Raw genomic sequence first — 17,223 nt, 5'->3', positions numbered from 1 at the left:
AACTTCCTGCTACGTACAATTTGTTTCTGCTTTCCGTGACGGCAAGTGTCGAGGTAACGCCGTGCACACAAAACAAACAGTCGGTGGCAGTCGCTTTGGTGGCACAAATCCAGTCAGATAAAAATGTCTCAGAGTTCCGAACCTGCAGCCAACTGCTTCGATGTGACGGGAGACGCCACGAAGAAAAGGAAAACTGCGCTCATCACCGGCATCACTGGTCAGGTACCGTCCGTCAACGCTCGTAACCAGCAGCGCCATCGGCGTTTAGAATCAAATGAAGCGTGAACATGGTTTGAAGCCAGAGCAACTTGATATCAAGGGAAACGAACAACTCCCCAATGCTGCGGCGCTGCAAAGGTCAAGTCGAGTCAATTTTATTTATGTTGCCTTTAGTCACGAACATGTCTCAAAGGGTTTCACATGGCCACAGTTGACAGTTATTCTCGACATCCCCTGAGGGCAAAGCAAAACTCACAAAACCCCAACTGGGCAAAAATAAGAAACCTTGACAAGGGACCGCAAATGGAAGGATCCCTCCTTGCAGGACGACCAGGCTGTAATGCAGGGGTCTCCAAACTCTTTGCAAGGAGGGCCAGATTTATTAACGTGAAGGGTCCCGGGGGCTAATATTTTTTTCGCTTCTCTTCCGGGGCGGGTGTGTCCGGGTGGGGGAGGGGGTGCTAATGGGACGTCAAACGCTGCGCGTTCGCTTCTCTTCTCGGGGGTGGGTGCTAATGGGACGTCAAACGCTGGGCGTTCGCTTCTCTTCCCGGGTGGGGGGTGCTAATGGGACGTCAAACGCTGCGTGTTCGCTTCTCTTCCGGGGGGGGGGGGGGGGGGGGGGGGCGCTAATAGGACTACGGCCCGCAGGTGGCCCGCGGGCCGTAGTTTGGAGACCCCATGTGTTGGAGACCCCATTACAGTGTAATGGAAGCAGAGTGGGCAGCGGTCAAAGGTCATATTAAGTAGTTCTGCAAGTTACACCGCAGCCTGTAAACATGGATCACTAAGTTGTCAGCTTCATAATCTTTTTCCTTGCACATACTCAGAATGGAACTTGGTCGCCCGAAACGTCAAGCATATTTGTATTCTGAGCAATGTTTTTGACTGAGCATGGTTGCCAGTGTCACTGACATGTCCAATGTTGCAGTGAATGTCCCTTTGCTATCTTGTGAGATTTTTCCCCAGCAGTCTACGAGACCACCTGTGCTTTTATTTTATATAACCTCTTTGTGAGGTTCATCAAACAACACTAGCTTTTATTGACGATAATATTGTTGTGCAGCGGGACACCGGCATGCCAGTGGCTTGATCATGTGAAGAAGGGACTTGCTGGGCCATGAGGTCACAGTGGTTATAAATTTACTCACGAGACTAACTATTGGCCATAAATCTGAAGGTGGCGTGCTGTTATGTCAGAATCCATTTGAGTCAGCTGTCAGCGCAAAATCACGGCATGAGGGCCGGCGAGTTACGAAAGACCACCTGCACAGCAAAAACTGGAGTGTTGAATCAACTCCCACCGAGTCAATTTTAACACTTTTGGAGGGTTTATATAGCTCCACACTCTACAGAGTTAAATTAAAATGTTTCAAAATAGTTAAATATTTAACACTGTGCCAAGAGTTACTTTTTAACTCCATGAACTAGGTTAAATTAACAATGAGCGATTTACATTAACGATATGCCAGAGTTACTTTTAACTCCATGACCTGGGTTAAATTAACACTGAGCGATTTACATTAACACTGTCAGTTACTATTTAACTCCATGACCTGGGTTTAATTAACGTTGAGCGATTTACATCAACACTAAGTCCGAGTTACCTTTCAACTCCCTGAACTGGGTTAAATTAACACTACATACCAGTTTTTTGTTTCTTAGGTCTTTTTCATGATTAGTGCAACTGCAATAATTACAGATCAGTCACAGAATTGCCATTCAGTGGCATTTTTGAAGTTTGTTCATTTACCAGCAGGGGGTACCAAACCATCAGTATTGTATCTTCATTTCATCAAACACCTCCCTCACTTTTTTGCTTTTAAACACGAGATTGATGTATTGATGATGTATTTTGTATGATTGTTGAAACAAAAGCATCCAGTTTGACTTGCGTTATGTTTTGACACGTCGTCGATTCTTACCGTCAGATTTATTTGGGTTGAACGATTTTGAAAAATAATGTGATTAAGTACAGTCTATGATTTACTGGACCGCCCGTGTAGAGTACTTTTTAACAAACACGCATGACACAAAACTGAATTGAGTGCGAGTAGATTTTTTTGCTTGCTATTGCCGTGGCAGGTGAGCTTGGAATGGTCCATTTGTGTGTCCACCCCAAAAGTCAACTCTCCATGACAGGAAAGAGCGAGGTGAGGCCTGCAGGCTTCAGGGAGCCTCTTGTTTGTAAAGGAGGCTGCAACTCTGGGCATTTTTTTTCCAAATTGCTCTGCAGAGGAAGGGAAACACAAAATGGGCTGGAGCTCAGAATGCTACAGAGAACTGATGGCCGACCCGTACTTTGCTCCTAATCTGTAATTTACAGATAAAGATGGATCACATGTTGTGCAATTTGGACACAAACAATATTTTGGCTGCATTCTGGCTGTGAACTGCCAGAAGTGGGTGGTGCAGCCATTTTGGGTGGGTCGCACACAGGTGCTCAAAACAGTGACGGGCGTCCTTGTTTTGCGACGGCACTGACGTATGACATCAGAGTAGTGGGGTCGGCCCTGTACCGAGGTTCCTGCAAAGAAGCTGGAACGCCCGGCCTTAGCCTTTTTCTCCACGTCTGCCTTCTGTTATGTACTTGCCAGACCTGGCCTTCCTGTCCAGGTCTGGCAGGATGAGCAAGGCTGTGCTTGTATACGTGCACATGTGTGAGCGGGTCGGTGGGATAAATGCCACGAGTGGCTCCCAACGTTCCGCAGTGTCGCAGAACGTGCGGTTGGAAACTCTGAGGCTGGAAAAAAGACGATGAGTTGGACGGATGACGGGAAGGAGACTGGCTTCACTCTTTGACATTGATTGCTATTTGTCATCTCATCTCGCCATTTGTAGGATGGCTCATACCTGGCCGAATTTCTGCTCTCCAAAGGATACGAGGTGAGAATGACCGATGTGGGTAGCGTTTTCCTGGGGACTTTTTGGAGCTGCCAAGCAAGCTGCTTTAGCATCAAGCTGCTCCCTCGCAAAAAATGTCATGGCGTCTTCTCTACCGGCAGGTTCACGGCATTTTGAGACGTTCCAGTTCCTTCAACACGGGACGCATTGAGCATCTTTACAAGAACCCGCAGACGCATACGGAAGGCAGTAAGTGTCGTTTGGTCATCATACCGGCAAGTTGAACAATGGCGGCACAATCGAGTTAGCCGCACGCGTATCATGTCGTTTTGTGTCTTTGTCAGATATGAAGCTTCACTACGGCGACCTGACGGACAGCACGTGTCTGGTGAAGATCATCAACCAAGTGAAACCGACGGAAGTCTACAACCTGGGTGCTCAGAGTCACGTCAAGGTAGCGTCAACGCGTCTCTCGAGTTCTGTCATCATCACGGTCGTGTGGGAACATGTCATGTTCTTGTGATGATTGTTGCAATTTCGCATTGCTGCCTTCAAGATTTAGCTCTCGATATCTTTGCCCTTCTCATCTCGACGACTGAAGAGGCTCCTTAAATTTGCTCCCCCTTCTCCATGATGAAAATATACCGTACCGTTGTCTGGGCCCAGCGTTTGCTTGATCTCGCATGGACAGGAAGTGACTTGCAGGATGTGGCTCTTGCAATCTGGAGATCAATTGTAAGGTATCGCCGACGTGGAAGAGATTTTATATGCGAGTCTTTGAACGGGCCTCTGCGAGCCTCCGTCAAGATCCGCTCCCACGGCGTAGACATGTAAGCTGACCTGGGCCGGCCGAAAAGTTGGCCCGCTTTGGTGCTCCTATATTAGTCGGGCAGGCAGTCTGAATGGAAAAAAGACGGACTCAGCTTGTCTCCCTCTAACTGGTGAACGTCATTTTCAAGCAATGAGGCGCAGCAGCCTCACTGAACATGCATTTCCGTTTTTTTTTACTTTGGTCCTCGGTCCGATTCCGTTCCTTCAGTTGTTTGACATCCAAATCCTCTCTGATTTTGCGTGCGTGCGTGTGGAAGATGTTCTCTGGAGCAAACAGCTGGCCAGCCCGAGGTTGCACTTGTGGCCAATGCAGGTTTCTTTTAGATCGTGGGAGAGTGCGGGTCAGGTCAAGGTCTTCCTTCATCTTCCTCCCTTGGGCTGATCATCATCTGTCAATCAGTTGCTGATTTGGAGTTGAGAGCCAAATGTTTTGCTCCTCTGCAGCAGCAAATATGTTCAAGAAGAAAGATTAGCCGTCACACACGTGGTCACCTTGCAGTTGGAGCGAGAGTATCTCTTCCAGGAAATCTCGCTGTCTCTTTCCACTGTGGTGTGATGAGAGGGGGAAGGAAGGAAGGACAGGAAAGGAAAGACAAGGCTTCTCTGCTCTTCCACGTGGCAGAGAGAAAGTCTTTCCCTTGATGGCTGAAAGCAAGCACAGGGCATTTCCTTTCCCAAAAACCTTTGGCTCCCGAAGCGAATGGCCACGCCATGCCGCAGCGCTCGGAGCCGACATTCTGAGCCCTCCCCTCATGTATTAGAACAACGAAACGCGAGTCCACATTGCAGAGTGTTCACTTGTCCCAAAAATGAAAAGCGGCGCAAAGTAGCAACTGTTCAAAACAATATTGAGGAATTGTATTGAATAAATCACACCTCAAACACAAATAATAAACGTTGTAGTTCAAAATTATTGATAAAAGGAGTATGTAATCAATGTTCCAGAATTCTCCAGAATGTTCCTGAGAGATGACGACAAATGTTGGCATCTCTTGAAATCGAATCATTATTCATAAACGGCATTTTGTATTTATTATTTATAAACAAAAAATTGGCTTGATGAGACGAAACATTCAATTGCAAAGTAACATATGGGTGCGAATACTTTGATTCTTTCAAAGGAGAATTGCTGTCACGTTCAATTGCGCTGAGCTGCGCAGAAGTCCACCCTGACCAAAGTCCCTCGCGCGCGCGCGCGTGTGTGTGAGCGAGCGAGTTTGCAAATGGCACAGAGAGGCCCAGTGTTCCCGGTTGACCAAAAGAAGGCGTCTTTATTTGGCTGCCTACGTTGAAGCACGAAAGGGCCTAAGCCATTCCCGGGGGGCGGCCCTCGCTCCAGCTGTGGCGACCGCGAACCACAAAGGCTTTTTTTTTTCCTTTTCTTTTAACCGTCCTGCCTGCCCCGTTTTGTGCCTTCAACCAAGCTGGCACATTGAAAAGCACACACAGAAGCGATGCGCTGTATCATGTGCACAGCCTTCTTGGAGTTCTCCTCCCTTTTGGCCTTCCTGTCTGGAAACAGGCATTGCGGAGTTGAGCTCTGAAAATTGCCATCGGCTCCAAAGCACTCCAGTAACAGCACTTGCCCACCCCGTCCCCTCCTGCCTTCAAAATATTTTGCCACCTTCCAAAGATTTGTGAGTCATTGTTTCAGTTTGGCAGCCTCGGACTGTTGTGGAGGTTCACTTAGTTGACTTGCGATGACTTTTTACGCTTTTGTCTGGTCCTCAGATCTCCTTCGAACTGGCCGAGTACACGGCGAACGTGGATGGCGTGGGAACGCTTCGTCTTTTGGACGCTATCAAGACGTGCGGCTTGACCAACAGCGTCAAGTTTTATCAGGCCTCCACCAGCGAGTTGTACGGCAAAGTCCTGGAAATCCCGCAGACGGAAACCACGCCCTTTTACCCTCGCTCACCTTACGGTAATGCGTTCGCAGTCGACGTCCATCGATTGGCGTGGCTCACCTGATTTTAACGTGTGCTGCTCACCTGTGCATGTGCCCGCGTGTCATTCAGTGAGCAGGCAGCCTTTTCACCTCCACACAACCGGAGGCCAAATGTCTGACTGAAGACTTGAGTGGCTCTCCTTGAAACAAAGACACCTTTATATTCGCTTCAGCACGTAGATGCGCGCATGGATCCCCACGCGGGCAAAACACGTGTGCAAGCAATCCGCTTTCGTGTTGGCGTTCGTGTCAACGTGCTGGCGGCTGCTGTCGACACGCTCGTTCCAGTGGGAGGTCCGCCTGTCCATTTGTTCGTCCTCGTGAGAAGATGCCATTGCCATGTAGACCTCATCACCTGCAGCGTACACTGCGGCAAGGGCAAGCCAAACATTCGGCTGTTTTAAGGTCCTTTGGGTATTTGAGTTCTCAGGCTTTCCGTGCCAGTGCTATTCTTGTCACTTTGATTGACAAAGTCATTTGAAAGCGCTTGTACGTTGCTCAACGTCACGTCAAGTCAAATCCATACTTGGAGCAAAACCAGCCAAGCTTATGCAGTGAAATGTCTAGTACACACCCCAAAATAATGCTCCCCCCCTCTCTCTCTCTCTCTCCATCTTCTGCATCTTTGTGGCTGTGACGTGTGAAGGTGCCGCTAAATTGTACGCTTACTGGATCGTGGTCAACTTCAGGGAGGCCTACAACATGTTTGCCGTCAACGGGATCCTCTTCAACCACGAGAGTCCGAGGAGAGGTAAGACGCAGCATATCTAAACATTTCATTCGGTCGACTCGATTCCGTAAACGGAAGCCTCCGCTGCGCCTCCGCGCTGGCCGCAGAGCAGACGGGGGGCAAACCGGGCCGTTCCCACACAAATCTTTTTTGTGGTGAGCCGTTAGGTTTTAGGGGTTCACCTCTGACCCTGCTTGGTTTGCTTGTCATCAGGGGAGAAATCATAAACACCTGAGCGCGAGTCATGTGCTTTTCATTTTGGCGTGTTAAAGCCTCAGGCCGTAGTGCACTTATTAAAAGTGGCACGGTGACTGCTCTCTCGTCGTCATTTTTGGGGATCGTATTACTGTTTGGGATCATAAGAAAGCTAAGTGGCCAACAGAACCATTATGCAAACTTCTTGCTCGGCTCTTAAAAATGCAATTTTTGATCCATTCCAACTGCTTGTTACTATGATCAATAAAATCTGCAACATTATCTAACTATTTGTGAAGTTTTTATAAACCAGTCTATTTACAATTGAACTGAGCGATCCTGATAAATTTAAGCCCACAAGGTTCTTGAGTAGGTGCTGGTGTTGTAAATAAACCCGGCCGGGAAGCAGAATGGACTGATTGTTACCTCCCTGGGTGAAGTGATAGGAGTGTCGTTGGCAACAATGAATGTTTTGACGTCTCCATGACAGTGGCAATCATGAAGCTTCACTCAAGGGACCGCACCCAACGGGTGACAGCACTGTCATTATGCCTCCTGACATCTTCTTGGTGAGACTGTGTTTGCAATCTGAAACAACAAAAAATCATGAAATCAATAGCTTTTAGCAATTAGAGAATATATTCGAAATTATATATAAAATATATCTTGACTACAGTTTCTTCAAAAAGTATTGGAAGAGCAATGTCACTTCCTTTGTATACTGGAGACGTTTAGCAGAAAAGATGAAAATGAGTTGAAAATTCCATTTTTGGTTTTCTGTTATGTACATATACGTAGATATACCAAGCACCTTTTGCTTCTCTAGTGAGCAAAATTATTGGAACAGAGCTTATTGACTGAGCTGAAATAACATTGAATCTTTGGTGGCCTCAGCCTCACTTGATGAGAGTAGAACGCGAAGAAACGAGTGGCTTTGCCCGGGAGCGTTTCTCCATGACGAGCAAACGTTTATTCACTTCGAACTTTCGATGACCTATGGTCAGGTCATGATAAATACCGTTTTTTTCCATGTATAATGCGCAAAACTTAACTAATTTATTGTCCTAAAATCTGGGGTGCGCATTATACATGGGTACAATTTTCTTTTTTATATATATATATATATATATACACTACCGTTCAAAAGTTTGGGGTCACATTGAAATGTCCTTATTTTTGAAGGAAAAGCACTGTACTTTTCAATGAAGATAACTTTAAACTAGTCTTAACTTTAAAGAAATACACTCTATACATTGCTAATGTGGTAAATGACTATTCTAGCTGCAAATGTCTGGTTTTTGGTGCAATATCTACATAGGTGTATAGAGGCCCATTTCCAGCAACTATCACTCCAGTGTTCTAATGGTACAATGTGTTTGCTCATTGGCTCAGAAGGCTAATTGATGATTAGAAAACCCTTGTGCAATCATGTTCACACATCTGAAAACAGTTTAGCTCTTTACAGAAGTTACAAAAATGACCTTCCTTTGAGCAGATTGAGTTTCTGGAGCATCACATTTGTGGGGTCAATTAAACGCTCAAAATGGCCAGAAAAAGAGAACTTTCATCTGAAACTCGACAGTCTATTCTTGTTCTTAGAAATGAAGGCTATTCCATGCGAGAAATTGCTAAGAAATTGAAGATTTCCTACAACGGTGTGTACTACTCCCTTCAGAGGACAGCACAAACAGGCTCTAACCAGAGTAGAAAAAGAAGTGGGAGGCCGCGTTGCACAACTGAGCAAGAAGATAAGTACATTAGAGTCTCTAGTTTGAGAAACAGACGCCTCACAGGTCCCCAACTGGCATCTTCATTAAATAGTACCCGCAAAACACCAGTGTCAACATCTACAGTGAAGAGGCGGCTGCGGGATTCTGGGCTTCAGGGCAGAGTGGCAAAGAAAAAGCCATATCTGAGACTGGCCAATAAAAGATTAAGATGGGCAAAAGAACACAGACATTGGACAGAGGAAGACTGGAAAAAAGTGTTGTGGACGGATGAATCCAAGTTTGAGGTGTTTGGATCACAAAGAAGAACGTTTGTGAGACGCAGAACAACTGAAAAGATGCTGGAAGAATGCCTGATGCCATCTGTTAAGCATGGTGGAGGTAATGTGATGGTCTGGGGTTGCTTTGGTGCTGGTAAGGTGGGAGATTTGTACAGGGTAAAAGGGATTCTGAATAAGGAAGGCTATCACTCCATTTTGCAACGCCATGCCATACCCAGTGGACAGCGCTTGATTGGAGCCAATTTCATCCTACAACAGGACAATGACCCAAAACACACCTCCAAATTGTGCAAGAACTATTTAGAGAAGAAGCAGGCAGCTGGTATTCTATCGGTAATGGAGTGGCCAGCGCAGTCACCAGATTTGAACCCCATTGAGCTGTTGTGGGAGCAGCTTGACCGTATGGTACGCAAGAAGTGCCCATCCAACCAATCCAACTTGTGGGAGCTGCTTCTAGAAGCATGGGGTGCAATTTCTCCAGATTACCTCAACAAATTAACAGCTAGAATGCCAAAGGTCTGCAATGCTGTAATTGCTGCAAATGGAGGATTCTTTGACGAAAGCAAAGTTTGATGTAAAAAAAATCTTATTTCAAATGCAAATCATTATTTCTAACCTTGTCAATGTCTTGACTCTATTTTCTATTCATTTCACAACGTATGGTGGTGAATAAGTGTGACTTTTCATGGAAAACACAAAATTGTTTGGGTGACCCCAAACTTTTGAACGGTAGTCTATATATATATATATATATATATATATATATATATATATATATTTTTTTTTGACACGTCAGCTATATAAAGAGCGAGAGTTCAGTTCTCTACCTAAATGCGTATTACAGGTAATATTTTATTTCACAACACTTTGCCTTGTTCCTTTCTTCTCTGCTGTTCACTTCAAACACGCTCCATACGAACACAATGCTCTCGTATCAGACGCTTGCTCAATCACCTGCTCGTTTGCTGTCACAATGTACCCTACACAAATCCGAAACATTTCTTCGCTATCGAGTTTGCTAGCGCATGCGCAGTGATACTGACCGGTAGAATTACAACCGGTTGTTCCCAAAGATGATCTTTTTTCTGAAATAATTTTACGTTTACGGACTTAAGTAGGAGTCAAAATTTGGGTGCGTATTATACATGGGTACAGGCTTTTTTCCAGCATCGACATGCCATTTTTAGGGTGCGTATTATACATGGTGGCGCATTATACATGGAAAAAAACGGTAATCTTCCACTCCTTCTGCTGCCTGCCGTGTCAAGATTTGAACACATCCTGGTCTTCTCTCCTTTCTCTTGTGTTGTCAACATCCATGTGTTGCCACGGCAGCCAAGATTCTTGTTGACTGAGTGCTTGTTGTGCTCTATTGGCACGTTGCTAGCACTTTGCTAGCTTCGGGCTTCTTTTTTGGACTCACCTCAGGCCGACAGCGCATCTAGACATGAACACAAAATGCCTTTGAGAACATTCATTTGCATTTTGTAATGTGTGTAGTCACTGGCTCCATAGAACATTGATGGGCAACAATTATTTTGGTAGCAGTAGCATATCAGAATAGTCTCAACTTTTTCTTCACTGTGTAGAGCTGTTGGGTCTTTCTAGCACACCTTTTTGCTTTTAGCAAATAAAAATTATTGCATCATGTAAAATGGGCAAAGGGCAATTTTGTCTGTCTTCACAAGCCTCGATTTCCATTGTATCCTCCTTCAGATGACGTTTTTCCTCCGCTCACTCTCTGCCCCGTTGGTGGGTGCCACTTGACACGGTGTTAGTGAAACAAAGCACACAGGCTTGCTGAGATAGGAAGAAATGTGTCTTTCATCATCCAAGCTTCAGATATCTGCAAGAATTGAGCAATGCTGCTGACAGAAACCAGTGGATGGATGTTTGCCAAGGCAAGGCGTCGCAAACACCTTTTTTGGTAAACGGGGCATCACCAAATGCCCAAATAACCCCGAAATCCACGAGGAGACATGTTCATAATAAAAATGAGCGATTGCTAAGAAAAACGGCCTATGCGACTATGTTGTGTTATTGTTACAAAAGCGTATAAAGCAATCACGCGTCTGCTTTGTCTGCTTTTCTCTGAACTAAACATTGCCTGTTCAGACAAGTGCACTACACAAATGAGCTCAGCTAGGAAATATGTGAAAAATACTAGGGCAGAGTTCTGTGTTAATCTTTAAATTTGCCAGACAAGTGAGCGATTGACAAGAAGTCGGTTGTCTTTACGCCATACCTTTTTGGTGAGGAGGAATGAAAAACTAATTCAGGTTTAAAAGTGGAAATAACGATTATGTTATGCAACGACAATACATGTATTCTTGATTCAATAATGACCTTAATTCTGTGCATTATCACTCAGACTGTTGATGTAAATCGAAAATGAAATGGGTCCCAGGATTGAGCCTTGCGGCACCCCCTTTGGTAAGTTCCAAAGCAGAACACGCACGGTGTCCTTTCATCCAGCATAACTTGTCTAAAAGACCAATCGAGCAAACCCTTCGTTGACTTTCCTGTTTCTACGAGTTCCCAAACACGAGCATGCGGGAGCGTCACGGTGTCCTTGTTTCAGATTGATCCTCACGTTTTCCCTCCCTTTTTAGCGTTGCTTCAGCCGAGCTGTGCCAGGCAAGCCAACGTGTTACGTATTTCCTGTCACTTCTCCTGCCAATAAATCAGAGCGGGGGTAGAAATTACATGGAAGAACAAGAAAACACGCGTGTCAGTTTCTGGCATGGCTTTTGCTGTCTGCTCACATTTCATGGCCTGTGGAATTATTGGACTTTCTGCCAGCTGCAAGCCAGGTGAAATGGGCCACCCCTGCCCTGCAAAATGCTGCCCTCTCCCCCTGAGTAGGCCTCATCCTGGCCGTCCCGAGTGCTGCTGCCAGTAAAGGAAACACATTAACGCCGCTGCCAGCAACAGAGCCGGCTTTGTCCGCCTGGCAGGGGCCGGCCAGCTCCGCTCCATGCTGCACTAATTAGAGGGAGCAGGGAGGGAAGCAATTGGGAACATAGGTGTGAGCTTTATAGGGAGACCTGAGGCGTGCCATGCGGTCGCTACCGACCCAATGAGGTCCTGGTCGCGGCTGTTGCAGTTTAACCTCCAAAGCGTAGTGTCGTTTTGAGTTGAATTTGTCCCTGCAACTCGTGTCATCATGTCGGACACCGTCTAGAAAAGGTTGTCATGTCAGACCACTTGTAGTCGAGGTACTGCTTCCCATTCCAAATGGGTGTATGGCGTGTTGACAGGCTTGCCATATGTACGCGCATCAACACGCTCGATGTTGAAATGTGTCGTGAGCTTGCTCTGCTCTCTTTCTGCCGCTGTATGAAAGAGTTACGACAAATTTGGTGCAATCGGGTTCGTGGGATTTTCCTGAGTCTGAACTCGAAATGAAGGCTCTGCTCCTTGTCAGGGCGAGCGTAAGCTAATGTGGAGACAGAGCTGCGCCATTATGGCCCGGGAGGGTGCCGCAGGAAAAAAAATAAGGGGGCAACATTCATCAAAGATATGGTGAGTTTAAAAACAGTCGGACAGTTCTGAGAGCAGCTTGAGCACTCGGGGAGATCGGGTGACGCTACAAGTGTTTATGCAATGAGAATAGCACTCTTGGATGCAAGACTCCATTTTTCAACACACTTGGAAATCAGCTTCCCGTATTTCACCACTTCTCTTTTGACGACGAAGGACAGAAAAGCCGTCTGGAATCGAGAGTCTTTTCAACGGAGACGCTGCATTAGTAGAGCTGACGCCAGCCACAATGCTCAGCTTTACGTTCCAATTGCCGAGTGCTTTGTTTTGCTTGGACAAGTGTGATTTTTCTGAGCGGGCTCTTTGCAGCCTCTTTTCTCGCACAGCTTGAACAGGCAATATGACACCGGGCCACGGTGTTCCACCAGAGGACCCGGCACCTCTCTAAGCGTTTTGAACACTGAAACATTTTGTTGTCTGCTCACATTACAGCTGTGTGAATCGTGTCGGAATATGTACGTGGTTCATTTTGCTTGTCAATGTCCTAAACTTCACCCGGCGGCTGGGGAAAACCCAGGTGATCCTCCTGTTGATTTTTGTGGCACTTTTTGTGATCCCCTTGTGGATTTTTTTCCCCCCCAACACATAAACTCGCTGTCTCATTTGCCTTGGAATATCGGCCAGATTTTACACCCAGACCTTCAATTAAAGGGGATAATGATAGAGTGGAGCTCAACGGCGCTGGCTCGACTCTACTCTGAAGTGGGAACAAATTGACTTGACTTAGGCTGGTTGTTTTGATTTTGTTTTGGACCAGTTGAAGCAGAGCATAAGTGTGGGGCTCCATTCATGCACATAATTTCTCGCTCAATCTCAATGTGCAATTTTTGCCTCATTTATTTCTGTTGTGTGTGTTCAGTCAATCTGAACAATCGGTATTCACGAACATGCATCCTTCAATTAGAATATGACTGTAGCCATAATCCTTTTTTCTTGTGCATTTCTTTAGGGTCCAATTTTGTGACACGGAAGATCAGCCGTTCTGTGGCAAAGATCCACTTGGGCCAACTGGAGAGCTTCAGTCTGGGTAACCTGGATTCCAAGAGGGATTGGGGCCACGCCCAAGACTATGTCAAGGTACAACATGATCTGGTCACCATTGCGCACACACGAAACCAGTCAAACACACACAAGTCAAAAGTCAAAGTCTGTTTTATTGTCAATTTCTTCACATGGCAAGACACACAAAGAGATCGAAATTACGTTCCCACTATCCCACGGTGACAAGACATCGTACACAATATACATACAAGTAAACAACACAAAAAGTAAAAACAAGAAGGCACAAACAATGAACAAATAAGAGTGATGAATAAATAATAAATAAACAAATAACATAATAAATAAGAGGAGCAAAAATGGAGCAAGTGTGCATACAGCAGACAGTCAGAATATAGCGCAAAAGTACAGGACGCTACGCAGAAGGGGGGAGAGAGTTCAGGATCCTAACAGCCTGGAGTATGAAGCTGTTGGTGAGTCTGGTGGTGCGGGAGCGCAGGCACCTGTACCTCTTCCCAGAGGGCAGAAGATCAAACAAAGAGTGAGCGGGTTGACTCACATCACTCACAATCGTGGTCGCCTTGCGGGTGAGATGGGAGGTGTAAATGTCCTTCAGGGAGGGGAGTGAAGCACCAATAATCTTACCAGCCGTGTTCACTATGCGCTGCAGGGCCTTCATGTTGTATGCAGTGCAGCTACCACCCCAAACAGCGATACAACTGGAGAGGACGCTCTCAATGGTGCCACGGGAGAATGTAGTCATGACGGCCGGAGGAGCACTTGCTCGTCTGAGTTTCCGCAGGAAGTACAGGCGGCGCTGAGCTTTCTTCGCCAGTGATGTGGTGTTGGTGGACCAGGAGAGGTCCTCACTGATGTGCACCCCCAGGAATCTGGTGCTGCTCACTCTCTCCACCACAGCACCGTCGATGGTCAGTGGCAGGTGTTGGGTGTGACCCTTCCGGAAGTCAACAACAATCTCCTTAGTATTGTTGACGTTCAGCAGGAGGTTGTTGTCCCTGCACCACGTGGCCAGAAGGTCGACCTCCGACCTGTATTGAGTCTCGTCGCCCCCGGGGATGAGACCCACCGGAATCGTGTCGTCGGCATATTTCAGCACGCGGTTGCTACTGTAAGTTGCAGTGCAGTCATGCGTCAGCAGGGTGAAGAGCAGCGGACTGAGCACGCAGCCTTGGGGGGCCCCCGTGCTCAGCGTGATGCTGGCGGAGATTTTGTCGCCAACACGTACCACCTGAGGCCTCTGACAGAGGAAGTCCAGTAGCCAGTTGCAGAGGTAGGTACAGAGGCCCAGCTTGTCGAGTTTGCAGATGAGTCGCTGTGGTACAATGGTGTTGAATGCAGAACTGAAGTCCACAAATGGCAATCTCGCATACGACTCCCTTCTCTCCAGGTGGGTGAGGGCTGAGTGGAGGGCAGAGCAGTGCCATTTTTGTCCTCCATTGTTACAAGTTGAGTGTCGCATTAAGAAGCAAACGGCACCGCTGTCATTTTTGGCCAAAAGCTTCGTAAGCTCAATTGTAGACATTTGTTGTCATGCATCAGCACTTCTGATGCATGTCCAAAAAAAACCATTGTGGTCTGATCAGACTTACCCCAGAATCCCCACCCCCCCTTAGGTTTTGGCGGCAACTATCGGCATCCTTTGTGAGTACACGATACCTGGAAATCCTAGTTATGGAGACCTAGCGTTGCTGCTCTTACAAATAAAAGCAGAAATTTGGATCTATTGTCTGATATTCCACTTTTTATAGCAATCCCAAATCCAAATCCACGCAATTTGAATCTTTTCGCCGTTGAGCTAGATAGGGTGGCGTTGCCAAGCTTGTGTAGTGGCCCAAATCTGAAAGGTTGGTGGAGAGGCCGCTTAGCTCTGCGTGCGCTGCATGCGAGCTAAACGGCGTACAGATGTCCACAGAACATGAGAAGCTTTTTCCAGCCTCAATATTTGAAGCCTCCTGTAATTCTCTGCCAAAAGAGCAGTCGAGATGGCAAAAGGGGAGCGGGCGTGGTAGAATGCGGCGTGCACTTGGATTTCCCGCAGCTCGCCCGTGGCCCGGATCCCTCCGGGCGCCCTCTGTCCTTCCTCCGACACCCTCGGATAAAAGCGAGATATTAAGGCGATGATGACAGAAAGAGCCTGTTTGTCTTCATGTCACGGTGCCAGCAGCAAGCCGAGTGAGGGGAACGGCCGGCCACATGAAATAAAGCAACAGGGGCCGCTGACTGCTTCCAAACGTCTGCGGTTTCCCCCATTTGTGTGTGCGCAAGGAAACATTCCTTGGAGTCAAAGCATGTAATAGGTGAAGTTGGGAACGTGTGTGTGGGACTGCGGAGATGAAAGGCTCAACGGGCGAGCGTGTCCAACAGGCGACCTCTCATGGTGCACCGTGTTGTCATTAGAAGGTGAAGGTGGCGGAGGCAGCAGGGAGCCTCCTTTGAGGCAGGACTCACGTCCAGCGGCACATCAGAGCGGAGTGAGAGGTCATTGTGTCGGTGCGAAAGGGAGCTGCTGAAGCGGGTGCCGTTGGTGAACACCTCCAGCATGACTCTCAAAGATTTGGAGGCAGCCAAAGACTGCTAGCATTGTGTTGAGCGGCGGCAGCCAGTTGAGTCCCAAGCTTGCGTTCTCATTGGCCGCTGCCTCCGCTTGCCGCATCAATGCCCGCTTGAGACGTCCCAGCCTTCCTGTGGGAATGGCTCTGCTCAATCAGGCACTGCCATGCTCCACGTTGGGCAGAAGCCCGAGGTGGAGGTGGACCAGTGTTGGGGGGCCGGGGGAAGAAACGTGAGAGGCGAAGGGCAAACAGGCGTGCCTTTGTTGACCGTAATGCTGAGGTGAAGCATCTCTTCTGCTGAGACTTGAATGCAGGCCATCAAAGCTTTTCTAGAAATGTTCCTGCGGCTGGTGTCAGTGCCAAGTTACAAATGTAAACAAGTGGCAGTTTGTAAACACTAGCGCACGCGTGTCCTGCTTTTCCTCCTCGTCTTTCTCTTTCTTGGCCTCCTCGCTCCACCCGAGACAGGCAAATTGCTCCAAATTGGCGGCGGTGCGGGTGGTAGGAGGGGCGTGCTGTGTTTCTGCTTTAATCACGTCTGAAGGCGCGTGGACACCCGCCTGTGTTTTACTCGCATATTTATTTCAAGCAAAGATTCAGGCGTATGTGCATGTGTGTGGCTTTGCACCGTGATAACTGTCACATCGATGCTGTTTGGCCTTGCCAGTGTCATTTTTCACCATCTTTATTTTTGTTCTTTTTTTTCTTCTGCTGCAGTAAGGGCGACAGAGCAGGCTAATTGGCCAATCACTACGCCAATCTCAACCAATCATTGATGATTGATGAACGTGCCGGGTCATTCATCACACGATGTGTTTGGAAAATGACAATCAGAGTGGTTTCATCCGGCTTTGTACAGTCGGCACCTGTGTTTGTCGAAAGTTGAGGCGCAGAATGGTCCGGCAGGCAGTCGGGGGATGAGATGTCTGCTGGCGTGGGAGTGGGCCGCCGTCGTCACTTTAAATTGGAGACTGGAATGCGTGTGACTCCTTCACACTCACTGCAGGCAGACACACGCACACGCACACACACACACACACACACACACACACACACACACACACACACACACACACACACACACACACTGTGCGTCTGACTATCAGATGGTCATGCAGCCCGTGGGAAGATCCTCTGTCCAGACTGCAGAGTGTCAAAGTCAAGCCAACTATCAAACGGGTTGCGGATCTTCTCCTCTTCTCACATATCTCAGATTTTCTCTCGAGATAAAGACCTGATATTTCTCCTCTCATTTGCGTCTTTGTTTATCTGCTCAGAATTGCAAGATGTGTTTGAAAGTTCTCACCAGACAGCAAACATAGGATGGCTTTTC

General features: G+C 47.2%; 1 protein-coding gene across 2 annotated transcripts in view; it reads left to right on the top strand.

The window, feature by feature from the left end:
• Window positions 1-8: 8 nt before the first annotated feature.
• Window positions 9-17,223, top strand: part of gmds (GDP-mannose 4,6-dehydratase) — a 29,853-nt gene continuing 12,638 nt past the window's right edge. The window contains exons 1-7 of one of the 2 annotated variants that reach the window (XM_037249492.1): window positions 10-222; window positions 3,061-3,105; window positions 3,225-3,312; window positions 3,408-3,517; window positions 5,626-5,818; window positions 6,489-6,593; window positions 13,268-13,395. In XM_037249492.1, the coding sequence (XP_037105387.1) occupies window positions 124-222; window positions 3,061-3,105; window positions 3,225-3,312; window positions 3,408-3,517; window positions 5,626-5,818; window positions 6,489-6,593; window positions 13,268-13,395 (768 nt within the window). In that variant the 5' untranslated portion in view covers window positions 10-123. Of the gene's footprint in view, window positions 223-3,060; window positions 3,106-3,224; window positions 3,313-3,407; window positions 3,518-5,625; window positions 5,819-6,488; window positions 6,594-13,267; window positions 13,396-17,223 lie in introns of both variants that reach the window. The other variant, XM_037249493.1, reaches the window with a different exon arrangement.

This window comes from Syngnathus acus, chromosome 4 (assembly GCF_901709675.1).
Source record: "Syngnathus acus chromosome 4, fSynAcu1.2, whole genome shotgun sequence".
NCBI lineage: Eukaryota > Metazoa > Chordata > Actinopteri > Syngnathiformes > Syngnathidae > Syngnathus > Syngnathus acus.
This window is presented reverse-complemented; position numbering and strand designations above follow the sequence as displayed.